Here is a 26,527-nt window from a genome sequence, read left to right as displayed (position 1 = left end):
CTCTGGAAAAGTGGCATCCCTGTCCGCACCATAGCCTACTGAGTGAGAGGTAAGATTTCTTACTTACTTTTCTTACTTCATTTCATCCGTTTAAGGGCTGAGGACAGTACCGTAAAGTGGTAGGTTTTTTGCTATTTTCTCGTTTCAAATTAAATTTTCTTGGAAACGTTGCAGAATATAGAAAAAGCCACCTGACAATGTCTTCGAAGTTTAGTTGAGAATATTCTGTGAAATTTTCAGAATGATTCATGGATTCGTGTTCTATTTTTCTCGGACTGAAGAACTGCAGAAAAATGGAACGCTCGGAAATGCATACCTCTACTTGTTCATCGAATATCTCGGCTTAGAAGGCTTGTACCATCAAATCTAGATAATTTAGTTTAGATGCGATTAGTACATAAAAACATATATGTTATCGCGATGAAAATAGTCTTGTATTTTTCTGTGAAACAAAGTCAGTTTCAATGCATCCGCCATTTTTTTTTCGCTTTGGTTTGCTAATAGCATTCTGAAAAAGGAGAGAGAAATAAAATTGGCTCGACAAGGCTGCCAAACACACAGACATTCAATCTTTGTGAAAGCTGAATATTTTTTCATTGTTCATCGGAATCCATGTAATGTCCAACCCATACGATAGATTAATGTGATAAAACTTCTCATCAAAGTAATAAAATGTATGCTGGCAACCCGGTACAGTTTGCTCATATACGAGAGAGTACAAGAGAAATACGATGCGCAAAGGAAATGGAGCGAGCCACGTGGTCGATTTAAAACTCAACACGCGACCCTCTGTCCTCAGACCTTAAGAATGATAGATTCAAGCTTGGAAGAACAAACGAAAGTTCGTGCACACATTTCTTCTCGCTTGGAACTCACTATTATGATTCGATTCACTAGAACAGCTCAAGAGCGAATTGTCCATCTCTAACTAATCGAAGGTAAACATCGAACTAATAGAATTGCATCGAACAAAGCATAGATAAAACGATTCGTGTTAGTTCATACGGGTTAGCTTTCATTAATTGTAATTAAATTCGATGCACGTGACTTAAAAGCCATGCGAGTTTGGATGGAATACTGGTATGGCATTTTCGCCATAGAATGCTGGAGCTGACCCAGTGTAAATCTTGAGTGCTTAAAATTAGTTCCTAATTTAAATAAGATAAACTCGGTTTATACTGAGAAAAACTTCATCGCATTGATCGGAATCGATGTCTGGTAAGAACCATTGAGCGACCACGAATCGTTACAAATTCTCAACCCTATAAAAATAACTACATGTAAAGGCTGTCCCAGGAAGTATGGACGCACTTTGATTTCGCTGTAAATAATTCACAAGTGTTAGATATCCAAATTTTATTCGATATACTGATAATATTAGACTACAACAACAGAATATTATTCTCAACATTTGCTACTTAGCCATTGTAGACTAGCTGGCGCACCTTCTTGCGAACGTTCCTCATTCAATTCCGTACAGACTTCTTGGCGACAAGTTTTGACACTTTTTTCCAATCTTTTTCGAACTGTTGAATGGTTTCGGCTGCCGAGACATGTTTCCTAAGATGTGCCTTCGTAAATGCCCAAAATTCCTTAATTGGTCGAAGTTGTGGGACGAAAGTGACATTTGTGGTAGTATACCATTCCACCGTTGATTTCGAGTAGTGGCAAGAAGCAAGATCTAGCCAAGCAAGACAACTGGATCCTTGTGGCTTCGAATCATGGGTAGAAGTCGTTTTTGTAAACATTCCTTGATGTATATTTCGCTGTTCATTGAAGCAGTAGTGACGAAGGGTTTCGAAATCTTACCGCAGTTATAAATTGCTTGCCAGACCATAGCTTTCTCACCAAATTTTTCGACTTCAATCGATGTCTAGGACTGGTTTAACACTTGCCCTTCTCGCACCGTATAATATTGTGGTCCCGGCAAGGATTTGTAATCGAGTTTCACGTAGGTTTCGTCGTCCATGATTATGCAGTTTAAATTTCCAGCAAGAATCGTTTTGTACAGCTTTCGAACCCTCGGCCTGATCGATGCTTCTTGTTTCGGACTACGTTTTGGTAGTTTCTGCTTCCTCTAGGTTCGAAGATTCAAACGTTCTTTAGCACGAAGAACATTTGACTTCGAAGTGCCCACTTTTTGGCCACATCCCGAACTGAAACCTCCTTCTTTTGCTTGAACGCCTTCAGTATACGTTTATCCAACTGAGGGTTAGCAGGACCGTTTTTCGACCCATTTTCGGTTAATCCTTACCGAACTTCCTGATTGCATTTTGCACGGCTTTTTACTTACTCCTTCCATTTTTGCTATCTTTCTCAGTGACAGTCCGCGCTCTGTGCACCATTTGTGCACATTTTTTCGACGTTGTTCTGCTGAAAGTCGACGCATTTCGAAACAAACTAATGAAAACGAATAAACAACTGCACAAGTGGTTAGAGAAGAGTGTAAACAACAGGACGCAGCCATAAAAATTGACAGGTTCTGAACCATTGCGAAATGGCAGCGGTTTTTGGTTGCGTCCATACTTTCTGGGAGAGTCTTTAAGTAAAACTTGAACTCAAATAGGAACTTTTTACTCCCCCGTCCCTCGTAGACTTTCGTAGACTTTTCCAATGCACCACCAGTTGTTTCGTTTTTAAGTTCACGGATAACGATGACATTGTGTGACGGTGGGATCAGGGTCATTTCGCTGAAAGCTATTTTGCCAAAAGTCGTTTCACCGAAAGCCATTTCGCCGAAACGGTCATTTCGCCGAATGACATTTCGCCGAATGACATTTCGCCGAATGCCATTTCGCCGAAAGGGTCATTACGTCGATTCTTGCAATTGTCTTAATGTTATAATTGAAACTGATTTAAAATAAAGAGAAATGAAAGATGATAGCGTTAACACCCGTTTTGTTGACCTACAATTGTACTTCTTGAATAAAGCTTGATTCTTGTACTCTTGAATAAAGATTGTTTAATGAACCTCAGAACGGAGTTCCCAAGAAAACTGGTTGACTATTAGCTACTAAGCATCAAAGCAAGACAAGGTGTATCTACAAGGCAAATGTATGTGGTATTTTCGTTTACTAAAAGAAAATGAAAAGGCGGGTGGGTAATGTCAGAGACATAACTGGATGTCGTGAATACGAAAACAACTGACATGTTCCTTAACACTTCCGAATATCAATTAGTTGATCTATTGTATGAATTATGCAAGCATTCCCCCTTTTCACTACCAGAATTTGAAACGATTCTCCTAAACTAAAGTACAGATTAGTTACATTAAACATTCTGAAACACAAATATTATGAAATAACCAGTATAGTTCTTTATAATAAAACTAGCCGCATACAGAATTTTAATGTCGATTATTTCATTTCGAATTTGCATAATTTTTTGAAAGAAACTATAAATATGTTGTATGGATTCGTTTCTAGCATTCAGAAGGGTCAAATTGCGTAATTCTCTACGACGTTAAATTCTGGAACATTGTTCGCAAAAACAGAAGGCTTCACTTTATCTCGATTACTGTGAATTTCACACAGCGAAAAGTGCACAAATCTAATCAAACAGTTCTAGATTTGCACTAAACTAAGGATTTTACCTTCGATTTGCGAGCAAGGAATCCTAATAGTTCTTTAGGAAACTTTTAGAGCCATTGGAACCTCTGATTTTGTGTGATGCTCCCCACCGTTGTCCTCTTTTCGTTGTTTTCTCACCAATGCAAACGATTAGCAGCTGTGACGTACTTGTCGGAAGCGAAACTAGCTTTGCAAACGACACACAATACATCTGCTCGCAGTGGCGATTGAATCCAAATTTTTGTTAAGAGGTTTCCTTTTACGTGATTACGTTTTGTCCTAACGGCTATAAAAATATTGGCAGCAAAATTTTAATGTCGATTATTTCATTTCGGATTTGCATTTCATTGAAAGAAACTATCAGGATGCTGTACGGGATTCATTCCCGCCTTTCAGAAGGACCAAATTGTGGAACTCACTACGATATTAAGCACTGTTCGGAACATTTTTCTCGAACGACTTATTGTACAGCAGCAAATATTTTGTTTTCTTCCTCAGAACGCGTTCTGGTTGGCTGGTGTTGACATGGGTCAAATGAGACAGGTTTTTCAATAGTGTACTATTGAAATACTTCAAGGCTGTTGCTATACACGTTTAAGTTAAAAAAGTTCAGTTCTATTGGTAGTTAGATTATATAAATCCTTTCATAGATCACTGAGCTATGAGCTTTAAAAATACGAGAAAGGCAAACACGTTATTAATTATCCTCTTTGATACTCGTTTATACCAAACATTTCGGAAAAGTTTAATTTTGAATTATTTGAGATTATGTCACACAACTAAAAATGTTATAATAAAATTGTGATCATATTTCCGATGGCATGTAGCAAAAATTATGTTGATTCGTTTGATACAACAAGAGATATTCACAATCAAAACCTTATCACTCTCTCAGAGGGTACATTTTGAAAAGTTTTGGTTCGTGTGCTGTCCGACCTCGCTACCGCTCGTTCGCACATAACTAAATCAATGAAACCTAGCGTTAAGTAGACCGGACAAACCAGGCGGTTGTAGGTTTGTATGCAAGAGGCCGCCGCTTCTGACCGGCCAACTCAGCTGGCGTCACCTCGGCGGCTTTGTGCCGCCGAGCCATCTTGGCTTCGGTTAGTTGGCAGCGCCACATCAGTTATACAGGAGACATAACACCAAGAAAAAAAAAATAATATGATGTATTCGAAATTACCGTTTTGGTGAAATGTTCCCTTCGGCGAAATGTTCCCTTCAGTGAAATGACCCTGTCGGCGAAATGACCCTTTCGGTGAAACGATTTTCGGCGAAACGACTTTCGGTGAAATAACCCGCTCTCGTCACAAATCGTTTTCGTGGTGCAAGTTACGCGAGTTGTTTGCCAACAAATCTGGTATTTTTCGGCGAAGTGCTTCACGCAAACGTTTCATAACTCTTCTGCCGCCTCTTCAATAGTCAATTTGTTGTTTACGGTCATCCATTCTTTGATTTTGTTGATGTTTTCGTTGTTGTTTGTTTTGCAATGTCGTCGCACCATTGAAACCGTTTTTAACGCAAAATTTAATGCAAACTCGTTGTTGCAAATTACTAATTATTATTAAAATTGATTTATTTATACCCGGCTTTAACCAAGTTACAGTCTTTCACCTTTTCAATACAGCGTAACTTTTACAAATGTCCAGGTATCAATCGGAAAATTTGATAGAATATCAATGACAGATGTGGCAATCTTAGAAAAATCTAATCAGATGACTGAGAGCGCCACACGGTGGTGTTTCCGCGAACTTTTTGCACAAGGTAGTATTGTTTTCAATGCAGAGAACGTAAGAACTTAGAGTTTGACAATGTATTGAAATTTCTGATTGGGGTATTTTCTTTTACTGTAAGTATAAAAGAAGTAATACAGGAGTGATTTCTACTCAAGATTCAAAATCATAATTGTTTTGCAAGATTTATTTTTTCCAGTATTGGAAAATAACTATCGAACTGCCAATAATAACCATACTCACGAGCAGGGTTATTTTTGTTAACGACGAACTGCTAACTGCTCGACTGTCAAATTTTATTTAAAATTTCAAATAATCCACGAAATGGTCCACAGCCTTAGTGTTACAAAAAATACTTAATAAGTGGTCTGGATAAATTTTGTTTGTCAACAATATGATACTAGAAGCCGTAAAGCGAGCAAAGCAGTATACCATTTGTGTTGAAAGTTAGTTTAGTTATATCGTTTTTGATTTTGAAAGTCATTCATCGGTGCATCTAAGGTGTAATTTCGTAAATTTGCACTTCCGCAATGCTAGACATTTACTTTTTTCTTTTTTCTGTTTGGCCTCAGGTAAAGCTACACAGAAAAAAATGATGAGTTTTACAGGTGACATAATTCTACAAACGATACGATTTACAGCTACTCAAGGGGGGAGTAGGGTGATCATTTTTGCGAATTTTTTTTCAGAATTATCGTTCAACAAAATAAATTCAAATGTTTTGCATGATAAAAAGCATTATTAGAATAACATTTTGTAATTTTTTCATGGAAAAATTTTGAGAAATAAGTCGGCGAAGAAGTATTTTTAAGGACACTTCTTAAAAATCATGATTTGCGGTGTCCACTGTATCTTAGCGCAGACTAATCAGAAGTGAACAAACCAAAGCAGCATAGTTAGACTAGAAGATTTTCTAGACCCCAACGTTTTTGTTTGATTTATTTTTAATTTCTTGAACTTTTGGTGGTTGTTTAAAGTGAAAACTACGATTTTTCACGAAAAAATCCGCCATTATGAAGCTGTAAAACCTCCCTAGGTAACAAACAACTAAAAGGAAAACGTTGGGGTCTGTTTTCTATATGTAGAAAGTGTGTGCAAAGTTTGAAAAAAATTGGTGCAGTAGTTTTTGAATGACGATGGACATGGACTTTCAAAACCTGCTTTCGAGAAAAACGCGTTTGAATGTTTTTGTCTAGAAAATCAATGGAAACAATTTATTACTCTAGGGAGCCCGTAGGATATAATATTTTCAAAAAATCATATTTTGTCTTTTGAATTTTGTTATAATGAAACATTTCAATAATGTTTTGTCAAGTTTATAAGTCAAATGAAGCAGGAATCTTGGGCCTGTGTGTCGAGCTCTTACTTCTTCGCAGTATGAGATAAGCAGAAGTAAAGGCCCATAATTTCCAGAGTTTTGTTCCGACCTAAAAATTTCACAGAATACTCTTGAAATGTTTTACTATAAGAAAATACACAGAAAATATAAATGATTTTTCAAAAGTGTTTGACCCTACCCGCCCTTTAATTTTTCTAATAAAGCAATATTCCACTTGCACAGAATTTCACAGACTTCGAGTGTAATTTGCACTCGGCTACCAAATGCCGCTTTATGGATTCATATGTATCAATTATTCAACAAGCAGATATGTTCTTCTGTGGTTCAGTCGATTAACCGAAGTGCTCTGTGATCGAATGATTCTCGGTTCAAGCCGCACTGTTGCTATTGATCTTTAGTTTTTTTATTTCACTCGAATTCAAGCCATGTTATTTTTATATTATACAATTTTACATGCTCTTGAATATAATTTTGTGTGAAATACGATGTAAGATTACAAGATTTTTTCGAACTGTGTAAGCTGGTGAAACATTATTCTAGCTTGGTTGGCTTATTTACGTCATTTTTTTTTTGGAAATTAAAAAATATATGAGACTACGCAGACTTTACCTAAAAGCCCCCCCTCCCCCCTCGTAGACACTTTTTGCATTTAGTTTGTGCTTAGGGAACTGCTAGACAATGATTCAAATGATCTATTGCTATATCGATATCGGAAGAATTTACTAAAACAATTTCTCGCTTCATTCTGTTTTCAATGTGCGATCTTTTCTGTAAGTAATTTGCTCCATGATAGTTACACACTTATGATATACACACCAAAAAAAATTGAACTTCACAGATGACTTAATCCTTCATACGATGTAATTCATAAAGACCTAATTTGTCAAATGACGGAAAATCTCATTTGTAATGACTTAATGTTACATGAGCTTGTATTTTACTGGTTTCGACTGTAACTTGCGTTCTGCTAGCAGGTGCGACTGTATGAATTTAAATGTACCATTCTCGGTTCAAGTCGTGATGGGTTGCTACAAATTCCTTTTTTTTATTTCAACGAATTTCATGTCATGGAGTTTTAGACACAATATTAAATGTTCTTCCACGTAAATTTGCGTGAACTGCGACGCTCCATTTATGTGCATCTAATATTTTTAAATGTGGCAGTTATGATATACACACTCAAAAACAATCGTGTAAATTTACGTCTTTATAGATGCACATAAAAGCAGCGTCATAATTCACTGAAATTTACATTGCAAAGCATGTAAAAATGTCATATCTTCAACTTCACAGTTGATTCAGCTGAAGTTTACATCGATACAGACTCAAACATTATGTTTACATGTTAATAGATGTACAGGGTCCGGCACTCGAAGTGTAACCGATTAAAAAGGCCATAAATTCAGTTTGGAAAATTACTTTTACTTAATTCAAAGTACAAAATGTGTAAAAATACTACAAAATTCAGAATCAATTCACTTCTGCTCGATATGACCACCTTTTGCCTTGACTATGGCCTTGAGACGGTCAAAAAACGAATCGCAAGCTGCCCGAATGTGACTTGCAGGTATTTTGGCCCACTCGCGGACAATAACTTTTTTCAGCGCCTCGAGACTGGTGTATCTTTTAGTTCGGACTTTGCTCTCCAAAATGGCCCAAAGAGAATAATCCATTGGATTCTGGTGAATTTGAGAGCCATTGTGTGGACGTGATGAAGTTCGGAACGTTGTTTTTCAGCCATTCTTGGTTCACTCGAGCTTTGTGAGACGGTGCCGAGTCCTGCTGAAACGTCCATGGTCTGCCACCGAAATGTTTGTCTGCCCACGGCTTCAAAGCAACCTCCAGAATACTTTCCCGATTATATATCGCATTTACCTTGACGCCAGGCTCAATGAAAACGATTGGAGAGCGCCCATCTGCGGTTACAGCGGCCCAAACCATTATCTGTTGCGGGTGCTGCCTCCTGGTGGCCAATCGATGACTCAAATTCTCGTATGAACGGTCGGTCAAGTAAACCCTATCGTTTTGAGAGTTTACGAATTGCTCAATTGGAAAAATTTTCTCGTCAGAAAATACAATGTTCGGAAATTGACCGCTTTCGGCCAAACGAAGCAACTCCTTCGCTCTCTCAAGTCAAGATTTTTTTTCGCGTTCACTTTTGGCAAAATGCTTTCTTGCTCTTGTAAACAATACAACTCCGAACTGTCATTTAGCAAATTTCTAGAGAGCTGATGCCCGTGCGTCAGCTGCGCGAGCGGTCTGAAGTTGGTTACACTTCGAGTGCCGGACCCTGTAATATTGTGTCATCACCGAACAAAATTACGGCCTGCTTGAAGTTACGTCAATCATTCGTAACCGAATGTTCGAAGTGAGCACACGCGTTTTTTTAACAATCGACATCGGTAAGACGAAGGTGCCTATCACAGCAGAGGCTGTAGTATAGGCATTAAATAAAAGTGATAAAAAGTAGCATCCCCGCAAGTGAGTTCTGTCTGTGCACCGGTTTTGTATCGGTATCGACAGTAGACGCTATTGTGCTATCCTCGGGCAGCAGTTATTTCTATTGTTTGCTACCCGCATCGCAGCAGCCAAATCCTGAGTCAAGGTCACGCTGAAGCACAACGAAGGAGTGAAGGAGCAACTCACCTAACAGCTTACCGTGACATACTGTTAAGTATTTTCTCAAACTTTTTCTTTCAACTTTTACTATTTATATATTTTCTTTTCATTTTATTTCTTTCTTTCTCATTTCAAGTGCGGGAGACTTCTTTACTCCCGCACTTTAAATATGAATATTGATGACAGTGGGGGTGTCTCGGAGGAGGGCGAAGCTGAACGAATGAACGAAGAACATTTAGAGGCTGAGTTTGATTCCGAGATGCCATCTACCCCTCCTATACCATCTCCCCCTCCGATACCATCTCCCTCTCCGATGCCATCTCCCTCTCCGATGCCTCCATCTCCCTCTAAGATATTGCCTGCCCGCCAAAAAGTTTACCAAGACGATGGCTCGGGGGGTCCGTGGGTGGTATACTTCCGGCCCAAATTAAAGTCTCTCAGAGTTTTAAATATTGCTCGGGACCTGGAAAAACATTACTCGGCAATAAAAACAATAGATAAGGTTTCGCCAAACAAGTTACGCGTTGTTGTGTCCGACCTGAAGCAAGCAAACGGGATTGCTACCAACGAGTTGTTCACGAAGGAGTACCGCGTGTACGTCCCGTCTCATGTGGTGGAGATCGACGGTGTGGTCCGTGACGAAAGTCTGACAATCGAAGATCTGATGAAGGACGGGGTAGGCCGTTTCAAAAACCCCGACCTTCAACCAGTGAAAATTTTGGAGTGCAAGCAATTGCACTCCAAATCGATAGATGGTAAATTTTACCAATCGGACTCATTTCGCGTGACTTTTGCCGGATCTGCACTTCCAAATTATTTGGTAGTGAGTGGAGTTCGTCTACCTGTTCGGCTGTATGTACCGCGGGTAATGCATTGTACAAGCTGCAAACAGCTAGGTCATACGGCAACCTATTGTTGCAACAAACTGCGATGCGGCAAATGCGGAGAGGCCCATGAGGACGATCTCTGCAGAAGAGCAGTGGAAAAGTGTTGCTACTGCGGGGAGAATCCTCATGATCTTTCGGTGTGCCCTACGTACATACAGCGTGCGGAGAAATTGAAGCGATCCGTGAAAGAACGTTCCAAACGTTCTTATGCGGAAATCTTAAAAAGAACCACTCCATCGACCCCTGAGAACCCGTTTGCAATCTTGCCAGTTGAATAGGATACCTCTGACGACCCAGGCGAAGGACCTTCCTACACACAGGTTGAAGGAAGCAGGAAAAGACAACATCTGGCTTCTCCCAAGCTTCCTCGTAAAGGCCTCAGACTGTCCTCTTCGTCACAAAAGAACCAAACGGAAACAAAAAGTGCTGACTCAAAACCGAAGCAAACACCTCCTGGGTTAAAAAAACTTAGGGATGATAAGGAGTACCCAGCACTTCCTGGGGCATCAAAAAACCCGAATGACCCCAAAGCACAACCAGAAAATCCAACAAACGCTGGATTATTGAAATTTTCTGATATCGTGGACTGGATATTAACAGCCTTCAATATTACTGATCCTCTGAAAAGCTTCCTAACTGCTCTACTGCCAACAGTAAGGACATTTTTAAAACAGTTGACTGAACAATGGCCCCTCCTTGCAGCGATCGTATCTTTTGATGGATAATTTACCACTGAGAATCGAAGATATGATCATTGTGCTTCAGTGGAATTGCAGAAGTATCATCCCAAAACTTGATTCTTTCAAACACTTAATACATACTCATAATTGCGATGTATTCTCCTTGAGTGAAACTTGGCTTACTTCTAACATCAACCTCGACTTCCATAATTTTAACATAATCCGCCTGGACCGAGAAGACTCTTATGGAGGGGTACTTTTAGGGATTAAAAAGTGCTATTCATTTTATCGTATTAACCTCCCCTCGACACCGGGAATTGAAGTTGTTGCTTGCCAAATTAATATTAAAGGCAAAGATCTATGTATAGCTTCTATCTACATTCCTCCCAGAGTCTCGATAGGGCATCGTCGGCTTGCAGACATCATAGAACTTCTTCCTTCACCGCGGCTGGTTTTAGGGGACTTTAACTCGCATGGTACAGGATGGGGCTGCTTATATGATGATAATCGTTCTTCGTTAATCCAAGATCTGTGTGACAACTTCAATTTGACAATTCTAAACACGGGAGAAATGACACGGAACCCTAGACCGCCAGCACAACCAAGTGCGCTGGATTTATCCCTTTGCTCGACTTCGCTACAGTTAGATTGCAAGTGGAAGGTAATCTGTGATCCTCACGGTAGCGATCACTTGCCGATCATAGTTTCTATCACCAACCGTGGAAGACCATCGGAAACAATCAATGTTTCGTACGATTTCACACGAAACATTGATTGGAAACGTTACGCGAGCTCGATATCTGAGAAACTAGAAACATCACAGGAGCTTCCTCCGGAGGAAGAGTATACATTTTTGGCTGGCTTGATTCTTGACACCGCAATTCAAGCTCAGACGAAACGAGTACCTAGCGCGCAAACTAGTATGCGTTCTCCCAACCCATGGTGGGACAAAGAGTGCTCAGAGCTGAAAACGAAAAAAGCTTCAGCCTTCATCTCGTTTAGAAAGAACGGAACTCCAGATAATTATCGGAAATACGCGGCGTTAGAATTTCAAATGAAAAGTCTTATTAAAGCTAAGAAACGCGGTTACTGGCGAAGGTTTGTTGACGGATTAACGAGAGAAACAGCAATGAGCACTCTTTGGAATACGGCCCGTCGCATGCGCAATCGAAATCACGCGAACGAAAGCGAGGAATATTCTAACCGCTGGATATTTGATTTCGCTAAGAAAGTATGTCCTGATTCTGTTCCGGAACAGAAGATATCCCGCGTCGCGACATTGAATACAAACGAAACACCGTTTTCGATGGTAGAGTTCTCACTTGCGCTCTTGTCGTGTAACAATAGAGCCCCGGGGTTAGACAGAATTAAATTCAACTTGTTGAAAAATCTGCCCGACTCTGCCAAAAGGCGCTTGTTGAATTTATTCAACAAGTTCCTCGAGGGTAATATTGTCCCACACGAATGGAGAGAAGTGAGAGTTATTACTATTCAAAAACCTGGAAAACCAGCCTCCGATCACAATTCGTATCGGCCGATTGCTATGCTTTCCTGTATCCGGAAATTGTTGGAGAAAATGATTCTCTTCCGTCTAGACAATTGGGTCGAAACAAATGGATTGCTTTCAGGTACACAATTTGGGTTCCGCAGGGGCAAAGGAACGAACGATTGTCTAGCGTTGCTCTCAACAGAAATTCAAATGGCATTTGCTCGTAAAGAACAAATGGCATCAGTTTTCCTCGACATCAAGGGGGCATTCGATTCAGTTTCCATTAACGTTCTATCTGAGAAGTTGCATCAGCATGGTCTTTCACCAGTTTTGAACAACTTTTTATATAATCTATTGTCCGAGAAACACATGCATTTTGAGCATGGTGAATTGACGACAAAGCGATTCAGTTACATGGGTCTTCCTCAGGGCTCATGCTTAAGCCCCCTTTTATACAACTTTTACGTAAATAACATTGATGAATGTATCAACACATCTTGCACGCTAAGACAACTTGCCGACGACAGTGTTGTGTCTATTATAGGACCCAAAGCTGCCGATCTCCAAGGACCATTGCAAGATACCCTCGACAACTTGTCGACATGGGCTTTTCAAATGGGTATCGAGTTCTCTACGGAGAAAACTGAGCTGGTTGTATTTTCAAGGAAGCGAGAACCTGCGCAATTACAGCTTCAACTAGGGGGTGAAACAATAGCTCAGGTTTTCACATTTAAATATCTCGGGGTCTGGTTCGATTCCAAAGGTACCTGGGGATGTCACATTAGGTATTTGAAACGAAAATGCCTACAGAGAATCAATTTCCTTCGTACAATAACCGGAACTTGGTGGGGCTCTCACCCAGGAGACCTGATCAGGTTGTACAAAACGACGATATTGTCAGTAATGGAATATGGATGTTTCTGTTTCCGCTCCGCTACGAATATTCATTTCATTAAACTGGAAAGAATTCAGTATCGTTGTTTACGTATTGCCTTGGGTTGCATGCAATCAACCCATACGATGAGTCTTGAAGTGCTGGCGGGCGTCTTACCGTTGAAAAACAGGTTCTGGGATCTCTCATATCGACTGCTAATCCGATGCGACATTTTGAATCCGATGGTGATAGAAAACTTTGAAAAGCTCGTCGAGCTTAATTCACAAACCCGTTTTATGTCCTTGTATTTTGACTACATGGCTCAGAATATAAATCCTTCTTCGTTTGTTCCCAATCGTGTTCATTTTGTGGATACTTCTAATTCTACTGTGTTTTTCGACACATCCATGAAAGAGGAAATTCGTGGAATCCCGGATCCTGTACGCCCTCAAGAGATCCCAAAAATTTTTAATAATAAATTTAAAGAAGTCGACTGTAATAAAATGTTTTACACTGACGGATCATATCTAGACGGGTCCACTGGCTTCGGTATATTCAATGTAAATTTCACCGCTTCCTATAAACTCAGTGATCCAGCTTCAGTTTACGTCGCAGAACTAGCTGCAATTCAGTATACCCTTGAGATCATTGACACTCTGCCCACAGATCACTACTTCATTGTATCGGACAGTCTCAGTTCCATTGAGGCTCTCCGTACAGTGAAGCCTGGAAAGCACTCACCGTATTTCCTGGGGAGAATACGGGAACAATTGAGTGCTTTATCTGCAAAATCATACCAGATTACCTTGGTTTGGGTCCCCTCACATTGTTCCATACGGGGCAATGAGAGGGCGGACTCGTTAGCCAAGGTGGGCGCACTAGAAGGTGATATCTATGAAAGACCAATCTGCTTCAATGAATTTTTCAGTTGCTGTCGTCAGAAAACTCTAGCCAGCTGGCAGAATACATGGAATAGTGGAACTCTGGGACGATGGTTACACTCAATAGTCCCACAGGTATCGACGAAAGCTTGGTTCCGGGGGTTAGACGTGAGTCGAGACTTTATTCGTGTAATGTCAAGGCTCATGTCTAATCATTATATGTTCAGCGCGCATCTCCGTCGTGTGGGGCTCGCTGAGAGTGGTGTCTGCGTTTGCGGTGAGGGTTATCATGACATCGAACATGTTGTTTGGACATGTGTCGAGTATTGTGATGCCAGGTCCCAACTCATAGGTTCCCTTCGGGCCCGAGGTATACCACCCTTCGTACCAGTCCGCGACGTCTTGGCAACTCGAAATCTTCCTTATATGACTCTCATCTATAACTTCTTGAAAACTATCAATGCTCAAATTTAGTGCTCTCCCTATCTCTTTCTCGTCTACAGCTCTACCGCACTCTTCTTTACGTTGCTGGAAGTATGGCCTGTGTAAACGATGCTTCGGAGCATGCACCTGCCTTGAACTGACTGAGTTGCTGGAAGCTACCCAAAAACGTCACATCAACGTCAGAACACACCAACGAAGCATCCCAATCCAGAATAATCTCTTCATTGCTACAAGCTGAAAAACATGAAGATTCATCGAACGCAAAATGTGTCTAAAAGATGTATGCCACAAACCAATGATGTATTCAAATTTCAATTCAATACTGTGTAGGTCCCACCCTCCCTATGTCCCCTTACTAACTGGGGAGTATGCCGCCCCGTAATACGGCATCCCTTTCTCTCCCCCTAACAACAAGACAATCGGCCACGTTAAGCTAAAGCAAATGAGCCTAATAAAAATTTTATTTGAAAAAAAAAAAAAAAAAAAAAGTTACGTCAATCGTGAATTTCATTTTTTCCAAGAATGTAGAGCTAATTGGGTTAATTATCGCTTCATTTGGAATTCTGAATGTAACTTGAAGATGGTCTGCGTCGAAGTTTGCATTAGTAATCAGTTCACTACAAATGTGAGTTTGATCTGTTAGAACCGGATCAATTCAAGGAGTGTTTCCTGTAGAAGAATGACACGTTGGACTATGCGGAAATAGAACTGAAAAATAATCAGCAGAGAGTTAATTATAAAGTGATTTCACAATCCGGTTATTTCATTTGCAATTCTACTCACAACACACTTGAACGAAATTTATGAAAATTTCACTTTCATGTGCTATTGGTAAGGCATTCGGTTTTGTCACGATCCTAGAATATACAAAAAAATACGATCCAGCGATCTTTACTTTATTAAGATTCCCTATCACAATCGTTGTTTCTTTGAACTCCTCTTTTCCCATCGTACACTTTACAGATTGAAGATATCCTCACCGTTCTGGGGCTGTACGAACATCAGAATACGATCACGAGCCGTTTGTCGGGTGGCCAGAAGAAACGTCTCTCGATCGCTTTGGAGCTGATCAACAATCCGACAATTATGTTCCTCGACGAACCGACTACGTATGTATTTAACCTACTTCTGCATGCGTAGGATAATAACGGAATTGTTCGATACTGTTTTCAGTGGATTAGACAGCTTTTCCTGTAATCAAGTGGTGGAATTGTTGAAGCAGCTAGCCAAGCAAGGACGCACCATCATCTGCACCATTCATCAGCCATCGGCGAAACTGTTCCACGAGTTCGATCAGGTCTACGTCCTGTCAAGTGGTGAATGCATGTACCAGGGCAGTACCAGCAGTTTGGTTCCGTTCCTACAGTCCGTGGATATGCCTTGTCCGGTGTATCACAATCCCGCCGATTACGGTAAGATCGAACATTTGATTTGACCTGGATTCCACTTAAAATTTGTCTATGATTACAGTTATTGAACTGGCTTGCGGGGAACATGGAATGGACAAAATCCAAACGATGGTGATGGAGATGGGCAACGGCGAGAGTACGGACTGGTTCGGGGATAAGCGACGGGTTCTAAAGCTGGAACAATTACGGAAGAAGTACCCACTGAAGAAGGTCATCGAACAGAGCGATAAACTGCATGCGACCTCGCAGTGGCACCAACTGGAGGTGTTGATCAAACGGGGGATCATCAAAGCAAAGAGGGACTCCACGCTGACGCATCTGAGGATATGGGTGAACATTCTGATCGCTGGAATGCTCGGATTTTTGTTCATCGACGCTGGAAACGAAGGATCGAGGGTTCTGGATAATTACAATTTGCTATTTTCTATTCTGATGCACCACATGATGGCGACCATGATGTTGACAGTTCTGACATGTAAGTTATATATTGCTGAGAATTAATGTGAATTTTTAATTTCTATTCATTTGTATTTGCATTTGCCAGTCCCGACCGAGATGGGAGTTATTCTGAAGGAACACTTCAATCGATGGTACACGCTTAAAAGTTACTACCTCTCGGTCAACATAATCGATCTTCCTCTTTCGGTAAGTGATTTTTCGTTGCTAAATAAACTTATTTTCGAATAACCAACTCATTTTTTCTTCGCAGTTTTCCTGTTGTCTGATGTTCACTTGTATAATTTATTTCATGAGTGCTCAGCCTATGGAACTATTCCGGTTCGGTATGTTCTTCGCGATCAGCTTCCTGATAGTTTTGATAGCCCAAAGCATTGGTCTTGCCATCGGTGCCTGGTTTAACGTTGTGGTAAGCGATTGAATTGATTAGATTCTAACCATTAATATCATAATGGCAGTATAATATTGAAGTTTTTGTATCACCCAAACATGACGAACCTTCAACTTGATTATCACTAATACAGAAAAAAACACAATGACAGTCCCAGTAGTTTACTACTATTCAGCTCACATTTCACCCTAAAACTAGTCAAGTGTAGAAAAACACGTTTCTGATAGTTTTGCCATTGACGTCATCCCCTGGCAACCACGTTAGAGCCTACTGCTCATCCAATCGTTCGCGTCTTGTTTTGACAGCTTTTCAAATCAAATGATAAGAACAAACTTTCCTTTCGTTTCATTCCCGTTTTTCCCATGAACCAGAACGGAACATTCCTCGGACCGGTGTTGTCCATCCCGATGATGATGTTTGCCGGCTTCGGAGTGACACTGCGTGATCTGCCCGGCTATCTTAAGTGGGGAACTCACATCTCCTATCTGCGGTACGGTCTGGAAGGTTACGTGAATGCGATCTACGGCGAGGGTCGTGCCACGATGGACTGCGAACTGAAACCGTACTGCCATTATAGGTGCGTCCAATCTGATTAGTCTCATTACCATGAAATAAATCGATCTTTTTTTTCTGTTATCCAAAGGTACCCAGCAAAGTTCCTTTCGGAGATCGCAATGGAAGACGATCAGTTCTGGAAGGATATATACGCACTTTCGATCACTCTGGTTCTGACGCGAGTTCTCTGTTACTTCATGCTACGCTGGAAGGTCATGGCTGTTCGGTAAGAAGTCTGGATCCGTACCGATGATCTTTTCCTCGCCAAGCGATTCCACCAAAAAGACTAATCCTAGTTGCTGGGAGTCTTACAACAGTTGATATTCGTAATACCGTTCAGCGTTCTGCGTGAGAATGCACTTGATTCGTTAGTAAATACGGGAGCTGAAACAAAAACCAATTGCCAAATATCGAAAACTGTATCAACTCGAGTGTATTGTGTAAATAACCGTTTCTCTTCCGAGTTATGCTAGTGATATTTATTTTCAATAAGTAAATTTATATTGAACAAAAAATTTTTAATGTTACGTGGAATGTAGAATCATAAGTAATTCGACAAATAAATCCTATTTTACTCCGTAATATATGTTCCCTATTTATATCTCAGTAGTGTCGGAAATCATCCCGTATTTTCTGTCATCAGTCCTTAAATGAAACAGATTTATCCATTGCCAGATCGTGCCGTCAAGCTCGATACCTCAACATTAATTGTAAATGTAATGTGTAAACTGACTAAGTAAGTTATCAATTTACAACAGGCTGTGTTTTACCATATACTCTAATGCCATTTTTGTTTTTAAGGCTGCATCGATGTAACGTTCGTAATAGTTCGTAATCCATCGAATATTTGAAGCGATCAAATCAAAAATGCCTTCAATTTTTCCAACGTTACTGCGATGCGAATACCAATGAAATCTAATAGAAAATTCAATGGGACGTATGAATAAAATGTAGCAAGCTTAGGTTTCGGCAGTGAATATTATATGTGGTGATCCAAATGTCAAAATAACAGACTGTACCGCACAGAACGTTTTTAACATAAAGACTGTCCCAGAAAGTATGGACGCACTTTGATTTCGCTGTAAATAATTCACAAGTGTTAGATATTCAAATTTTATTCGATATACTGATAATACTAGACTACAACAACCGAATATTATTCTCAACATTTGCTACTTAGCCATTGTAGACTAGCTGGTTCACCTTCTTGTAAACGTTTCTCATTAAATTCCGTACTTGTTGGCGACAGGTATTGACACTTTTCTCCAATCTTTTGCGAACTGTTGAATGGTTTCGGCTGCCGAGACATGTTTCCTAAGATGTGCATTTGTAAATGCCCAAAGTTCTTTAATTGGTCGAAGTTGTGGGCAATTTGGTGGATTCATGTCTTTTGGGACGAAAGTGACATTTGTGTTAGTATACCATTCTACCGTTGATTTCGAGTAGTGGCAAGAAGCAAAATCTAGCCAGAAGACAACAATCATGGGTAGAAGTCGATTTTGTAAACATTCCCTGATGTATATTTCGCATTTTATTGAAGCAGTGGTGATGAAGGGTTTCAAAATCTTACCGCAGCTACAAATTGCTTGCCAGATCATAGCTTTCTTACCAAATTTTTCAACTTTAATCGATGTCTCGGACTGATTTAACACTTGCCCTTCTCGCACCGTATAATATTGTGGTCCCGGCAAGGATTTGTAATCGAGTTTCACGTAGGTTTCGTCGTCCATAATTATGCAGCTCAAATTTCCAGCAACAATCGTATTGTACAGCTTTCGAACCCTCGGCCTGATCGATGCTTCTTGTTTCGGACTACATTTTGGTTTTTTCTGCTTCTTATAGGTTCGAAGATTCAAACGTTCTTTAGCACGAAGAACATTTCATTGTGCCCATTTTTTTGGCCACATCCCGAACTGAAACCTCCTTCTTTTGCTCGAACGCCTTCAGTAAACGTTTATCCAACTGAGGGTTAGCAGGACCTTTTTTCGACTCGTTTTCGGTTTATCCTCAAAGGTGTTATCCTCACCGAACTTCCTGATTGCATTTCTCACGGCTTTTTCACTTACTCCTTCCATTTTTGCTATCATCTTTCTCAGTGACAGTCCGCGTTCTGTGCACCATTTGTACACAATTTTTCGACGTTGTTCTGCTTAAAGTCCACGCATTTCGAAACAAACTAATGAAAACGAATAAACAACTGCACAAGTGGTTAGAGAGGAGTGTAAACAACAGGGTGCAGCCATAAAAATGGACAGATTCTGAACCATTGTGAAATGGAAGCGGTTTTTGGTTGCGTCCATACTTTCTGGGACAGTCTTTACTGCGAATTCTAATCGGTATGAATAAAAGTAGTATTACTTCCGCCCCTGGAAACTGGTGACTTCGTTTCTTTTGATCACCAACAAAAACAGCCTACAAACTGTAACCGACGACATGACCTGCCACTCGTCTACGGAAATGTATCGCAAATTTAAGTAACCCGCAGTAACTGGTAATGTCAAAATGTAATCTCTCGAAATACTATTGAAACTGGCAACACAGGTTGGTGAATTATTGATTTTGAAAAACAGTTACCAAAAACCTGGTTACTGCATATTGAAGACTTGAAGAATGTAAACTACTTCGAGTGGAAGATCTTATATCGTAGCAAATTACAAGTTCTGCAGCATCATCACGGGTAAGAGCAGTGGATCGATTAGTTCAGCTGAGACTTGAACATACGAAAAATTTCTTGTAGGACCGGCGCTATCAGGTTGCCGTATGTGACCAAAATCTTTTGTATTGGATACTTTTGTTGCGCTGTCGATATCACATATTGTTCCAATATCCGTAGATGTTTGTTAAATAATTTAACATAATCAGACTTCAGATCAGATCTATGACGGCAGTCTGTTATGTAAACGAGTTTCAAAATAATAGCAAACTGCCAAAGTCCTTGAACCGTTATAACGCGCTAGTGCGAATCCTTTTATCAATCTGACCATCGAAATTTAGTATCGTAATATGAATGATAAAGCTGAGTCGATCCGGTATATCAGTACTATTCTACGAGATGCAAGTAATTCGTTTGCAGAAAATCAAAGATACCTAAATATTTGAGCTTTATTTTTAAATCCATTCCAGAATCGCACTTCATATGCAGGTACGAATAGCCTTATAAACAGAACTAAAATTTATTTTTTTTATAATGACTTTCTAAAGTATTCGTCAAAATTATGTATATTCGCCACTTCTGATTTTCTTCCAAATCATTCGACCTTAATTGCTAATCAACGTACATGAAAAACAATACGCTTTCATATTTTGGACATTCGAGAAATTCCTTCACTTCGCAAAACGGAGAAGTACGGGTTCTTAGGATGTGGGATCTGATCAGAATTGTGACCTGTAAAAACAAATTTTCTTTGAATAATTTGATACTCATCATGAATGAGTTTCGTGACTACAATACAGGTAGAGCTCCTAGCTCTTGATGATGATATAGCATGACGCCTGTCTATCGCAGCACTACATCTAATGTCAGATTTGCATATTTTGCACCCAGTTCCATTAACTTGATAGTATCTTACAAATTTAAAATTCGGTCTGGTACAAGATCAACTATTGAATCTGGCTCTGGTGCAAAATAATTCTGTAATTCGGGATAAATATAAAAATTCAGTTAGCCAAATTTTATTCGTCGTACCTAGCGTATTGTGAAAGCGTCTAACTTCGTCGTATTGATAATTTCATTTATCAGGGGTACCAGTTCCCGGATCTGCGCTACCTCGTGCAGCTTTCACAATCTTAATTTCTCCAGAATTACTTCGAGTTTTTGATTTTGACGCTGAAATTTCAATTGAACTGTTTCGAAACTTTTCCAAGTGGTTTGTTTATTTATTATGGGGCTCCTCGGTTACTAGTTCGTGGCAACTTAAGCAGTGTTGCTTAAGAAGATTATTTTCATCTCCATCAAGGGGTCGCTATATTTGTGGTAACTAGCGGTAAATCGCTCACGAACACTTTTTATTCTGATTTTCCTTCGAAGTGCCTGGTCGTGTCGTTGCTGTAACTGTTTCGGTTCTATTAACCCGAGTACACTCTCGTGACTTTTTCTACACTGGAAATCATTTTTACCTATTTTTTGAGGAGAAATCACTCATTGTCGAGCTCTTCTATTGGCTACCAAAATTAGGTCGTTATCTACTTATACTTTGACTTGATCGTAAAAAATGGGTAGCGTGATTGGTTACGGCATAACTTACGTTTACCTAAATTTTGAGGTCATCACTCGTTACCTAAAATTGGGAAGACTCACTTTAGTTCATTTTGGGTAGGTTTTGACTCAAAAGACTCTGGTAAGAGTGTATACGTAAACATTCTCTGGGTGTATTTCTGAATTCTCTCAGAATGACGTTTATTTTGAGAGCTGGAGATATCTTTAATATAGATGTCCCTGTTTGTTAATATGTGGAGATAATTGTTAATAAATATCTTTACTTATGTGTTATTCTCCTTTCCGCAGATATCTACTTATATTCTATACACTCGTTCGCGGCCTCTGACACAACGCATGCCACCGTCATTCCCCACTCACTCACTCACTGCTACACGCTCACCCAATAATACTCAATGTGGATATCACATAATTCAGGATACCACAACTTATAAATCGGCTCAATCACGAAGTCAAAATTATTCAACATTTGCACCAATTCAGAATAGGAAATCACTTCTCTTTCAAATTTAGTGAAGTGATTTGCTATTCTGAATTGCTGACGGTTAGCTGTATTTTCGGATCATGTAGAATTAGTTGCGAAAACTACCGGTTCGTATAAAACTGTGAGCTATTTTTGTCTCAGTTCTATACCGAGATTTTGGAAAAGCTATCCCGAACTACTCTGGATGTAATTGAACTCAACTTAGTCGACTCTTCGGTAAAAAAGAATGTATGTTTGTTGTTTGCTCAATATGAACTAGAATTAGCAATCCATTTGTACCTTCTAGGATTGGAAAAAAAACTAGTTTTTTGACGTAGGACTATGTCATTTTTTACTATGTCCACCTGAGTGCATTTACAAAATTTCACAACACGAAAGTGTAACGAAATTACTCCAGATTTGTTTTCTTAATTAATTTTTTCTGTTTGAGTATTTTCTCTAATTCTTTCACGAAACGAATGGAAAAAGATGTAAGATTGTTGTTAATATTACGTTTGTTACGAAAACATTGTTCAAATAGTAAAAAAATGGGTCCAAACACGAATCATTCAAATTACCCGAATCTATAAATAAACCATGTTGCAGCTTCAGTCTATGATAATCGATAATTAATGGAGACACATCGTGTGCGAAGGATGCCATCTACGCCAAGACAGTGAACTGGCGAATATTAGGTCCCGACCATTTAGTCTAAACGCAGAAAAAACAACTAGTTCTTCTGTAAGCATATCTGCTGTTCGACATTCGCAATGGGAGTTTCGCTTCAAACAAAAGTAACTGCCTCATACAGCTTCTGGTCGTTTGCATTGGAGGAAAAGAAAACGAAAAGTGGAAAATAATGGGGAACATTACACAAACTCAGTACTTCTAATGGCTCTAAATCTTATCTGAAGAACTATTAATATTATTTTCCTTCATTCAGGAGTTAGCCTAATTTTGTTCTTAGGGCACATAATCGTTTTGGATTTTGTTTACGTTTCGTCTTAGACTCATCAGTGCATAGAAGCTCAAATTGAACTGCTTTATGCAAACACGGCAGTTCAGAAACAGAAACTTTACTTCTGCTTAGCGGTTCAAATTGAACTGCCGAGTTTCGCAGTAGGCAGTTCAAATTGAACTGATATGCACTGATGAATCTAAGATGAAACGTAAACAAAATACATTACTTTCTTTGCAAATCGAAGGTAAAAATCATCAGTTTAGTGCAAATCTAGAATAATTTGATAGGTAGCGCACTTTTCGTTGGACAAAATTCGCACCAAACGAAAGCAAACAACAACAACAACAATAACAGAAAAAATACATTTAATCGAGTCGAAAAATGATAACCCTAAATGAAGTAGTCAACCTCAAAATTCTTTACGTTTTTATTTTCGTAGCCGTTAGAACCGCTCTTTTGAACCTTTGTTTGTTCATCGTTTGCTCCGATCGCAGTGCAGCTTTCGCTTTAAACAAGTGCGGAAATTTCATAAAAGTATGAACACAACGGAGAGAATACTCATTCAAATCGGCAGTTCTAAGGGCCATCAATGATAGTGTTATAATCCGCAATTACGGTCAAATCATATACATTAATTTCATTTTATAAAATCGATTTTTAATCAGAATAAGTGTCGTCACTAATCCATACGACGTCCAACTTCATGGGTACCACGACTCAGTGCGGAATGTTAGCACTATAGGGAAGGGCACTCAAGCATGTGGCAGATTTACTTTGTGCGCCGTTCGCCTAGCGAGAGGCAACCGATTTGTTCGGAATTTTGCTCGTGGAAATAATTGTCAACTTCTTTTCATAATCCAAAACATTTTAGAAAGATTTAATGAGATTTTTACTCGAAATGAATAATTTATTAGTAGAACAATGTACCAAAATAAATGTGCATTTTTAAAGTGATCTTCCCCTTGCCGACAGCAGTCCTACGTCAATCTCGCGGTTATGTCTCTAATATTACCTACTACACGTAGCATTTCTCTCTATTTTACATTCGAAACTCAAGTTAACTGCAAGAAAGCTAAATGCTTATCCATCAATCCAAAAATTTTAAACAGGGTAGGTAGAAGAATGAAAAATTTATCATACGACCAAAAAAGCTTCAGAGCCATTGACTTAGAGGATTTATGAACAATTCGGTGCTCGCCTAGCGTTTGTTATAACATCAACCGAAAAAAGAAGAAAAAAAACTTTTTTAACGTCTAACTTCGAAACCATTAATCCATTAGTGAGTCGATCCAAAATGTTACTTAATCGACATCTGACACGATTATAGCGTTCGCATCCTACACACTGTAGTATATTTCTACATGCCTTTGCCTTAAAAATTCACCATCCTTAATCACATTAAAACCAATTTTTTTTATTCAGCGAACAATTATATTAAATAAAATTTCTTGTTTTTTTAAATAAATATACTCTATATTTATATATAGATAGATAGATATATAATGGGCCGTATGAATAAAACTGATGAATGAATTTGCTGATAAAGTGAAGTAGAAAAATCAAACAAAGTGACATTTTTGACAACTTTTCCATCTCCGTGGCGATACGGCATGCAGTAAATGCTCAAATTCGAAAGTAACATTAACTACATGTACTTGTTGTTTTTTTTTTCAAAGCAATCCGCACTATACTTTGTTTTTGAGAAGATACTACAAATAACAGATTTTACTACATTATATTCATACGACCCAATAATATATCACCGTTTCGATTTCTCTACTGTTACCCCGTTTCACTATGAAATCGGGTTACGCCTAGTAGGTATACTATTCTGTAACGGTGTCAGCAAATATCGAGAAGCGAGCAGTAATGTCGTGTGACAGATTAGTAATATCGGTTTCATTGTTTGAACCCTTTTAATTTGAATTAACAAATACTAGGTATTTATTATTTATGGTTGCTTCGAAATATATTTTAAAACGGTTATCCATTTCTTTTGTGGATGTCGCGCCCGATCCAGAACGTGCAGAACAGTGCTGCGATTCTATTAACACTCTTTCCAAGCAGGCCGTTCAATTTTGTTGGTTTTTGAGCGCTTGTTGACCAGCATATTGCACGAAATATTCGTTCAATTTGCTGGAACGGTTTGTTGTTTTTTGTTTTGCAAAAATAGTGTGAAAATTAAGTGTTACGTTTACATACAAAGAAAATTTGTTGTTATTCTACGTGAAGTAGAAGTATTGTGCAGGTATGTAGTGTTAGTTTAAACAAATAAGTGGAGAAAACTGCAGAAATTCTGCAGTAAAACTAGTCCAACGGGGCTCCAATTTCTCATGTTAAAAAAGGCTTCCAAACGAGAAAACGACCTGTCAATTACAATGTAAAGCTAGCGACACTTCCAACATTTCGAATTAAATGTTTTGAATTGTTACCAACATTGCGGATGAGAATTCGTCAGTTGTGGTTATAGGCACTCTAACGGAAAAGCTGCCCTTACACGAGACAATATTATTGTCAATACAAGGAGTATTGACAATACTTTTGATCGTGTAATGGAAACTTCATTGGATTGACGAAAATATTGTCAAAAAATCAAACCTGCTCATCAATCCTACAATACTTTCTCTCCAGAGAGGAAACAGTTAAATATGTACAATGACCGTTTCTCTCAATGTTACTATATTCAGTTGCAATATTTAAAGCTCCAAACGCATGATTTTTTCGAAAAACGCGGACTCAAGTTACCAAGCCAATTGGATTGACGGTATTGACAATACTTTGGATTGACAATAATATTGTCACGTGTAAGGGCTGCTAAAGGGTTTGTAGGGCCGCCTACTTAGAATAAAAGCTATCAACGAAACATTGTTAAGGTTATACTTACAATCTTATGGCGTTTTCGTTTTTAATTTGTACTACACCGGTGCAGTGCTACACTGAGGCATGAATAAACGAACAAAAATGACAAAAACATAAACAGTAACCATTGACTACAATAAACGATTCCATTGCACAGAGCTACACCAAACTTTTGATGAGTGCTACACCAGTGGTATCGGTGCAGAAAAAGTGTAGCACTGGTGTAGTGCAATTGGTAAAAACGAACGGTTTCAGTGCAGCTTTCGCTACACCAGTGTAGTGCAATTTAAAAACGAAAACGACATTAGAGGAAAAAAACGCAAAACAAGTTTTCTTCGCTATCAGTAGAAGAATTTTTATGAGAAAAAAACAACAGTTTATTAAGAAAACGGTACAAAATTAACTGATATTTCTCTTTTAAATTTCCGCTCAACGATAGCGAGGAAAACTGTTCTGACGTTTTCCTAAGATTGTAAATTTTCCCTTAAATCGCTGTGGTATAGGGACAAATTGTTACGAATAGCACAAGATAGCAACGAGCACTTCTGATTATATCCTCAAACATTTCGGGACAATTGCTTTTATCAATATGTTTCTAATGCATACCAACATTACTAGAATTTTCTATCTCGACAGCTGCTGTGGATTGTTCTAATGCTGTCAGTTGAATCAATTTGGGCTGCAACAAGTATTTTGAAAGTC

At 39.1% G+C, this 26,527-nt stretch overlaps 1 protein-coding gene across 1 annotated transcript in view; it reads left to right on the top strand.

The window, feature by feature from the left end:
- LOC131431650 (ATP-binding cassette sub-family G member 4-like) overlaps positions 1 to 17,901 on the top strand; it is a 64,832-nt gene extending 46,931 nt beyond the window's left edge. Inside the window, exons 3-9 of the mRNA XM_058597488.1 lie at positions 15,479 to 15,624; positions 15,689 to 15,927; positions 15,986 to 16,399; positions 16,469 to 16,569; positions 16,634 to 16,789; positions 17,143 to 17,348; positions 17,415 to 17,901. Coding sequence (XP_058453471.1) covers positions 15,479 to 15,624; positions 15,689 to 15,927; positions 15,986 to 16,399; positions 16,469 to 16,569; positions 16,634 to 16,789; positions 17,143 to 17,348; positions 17,415 to 17,556 — 1,404 coding nt within the window. The 3' untranslated portion in view covers positions 17,557 to 17,901. The remainder of the gene's footprint in view (positions 1 to 15,478; positions 15,625 to 15,688; positions 15,928 to 15,985; positions 16,400 to 16,468; positions 16,570 to 16,633; positions 16,790 to 17,142; positions 17,349 to 17,414) is intronic.
- Positions 17,902 to 26,527: the final 8,626 nt, after the last annotated feature.

This window comes from Malaya genurostris, chromosome 2, assembly GCF_030247185.1.
Source record: "Malaya genurostris strain Urasoe2022 chromosome 2, Malgen_1.1, whole genome shotgun sequence".
Lineage (NCBI taxonomy): Eukaryota > Metazoa > Arthropoda > Insecta > Diptera > Culicidae > Malaya > Malaya genurostris.
Note: the sequence above shows the minus strand (reverse complement) of the source record. Positions and strands in the feature narration are given on the sequence as shown.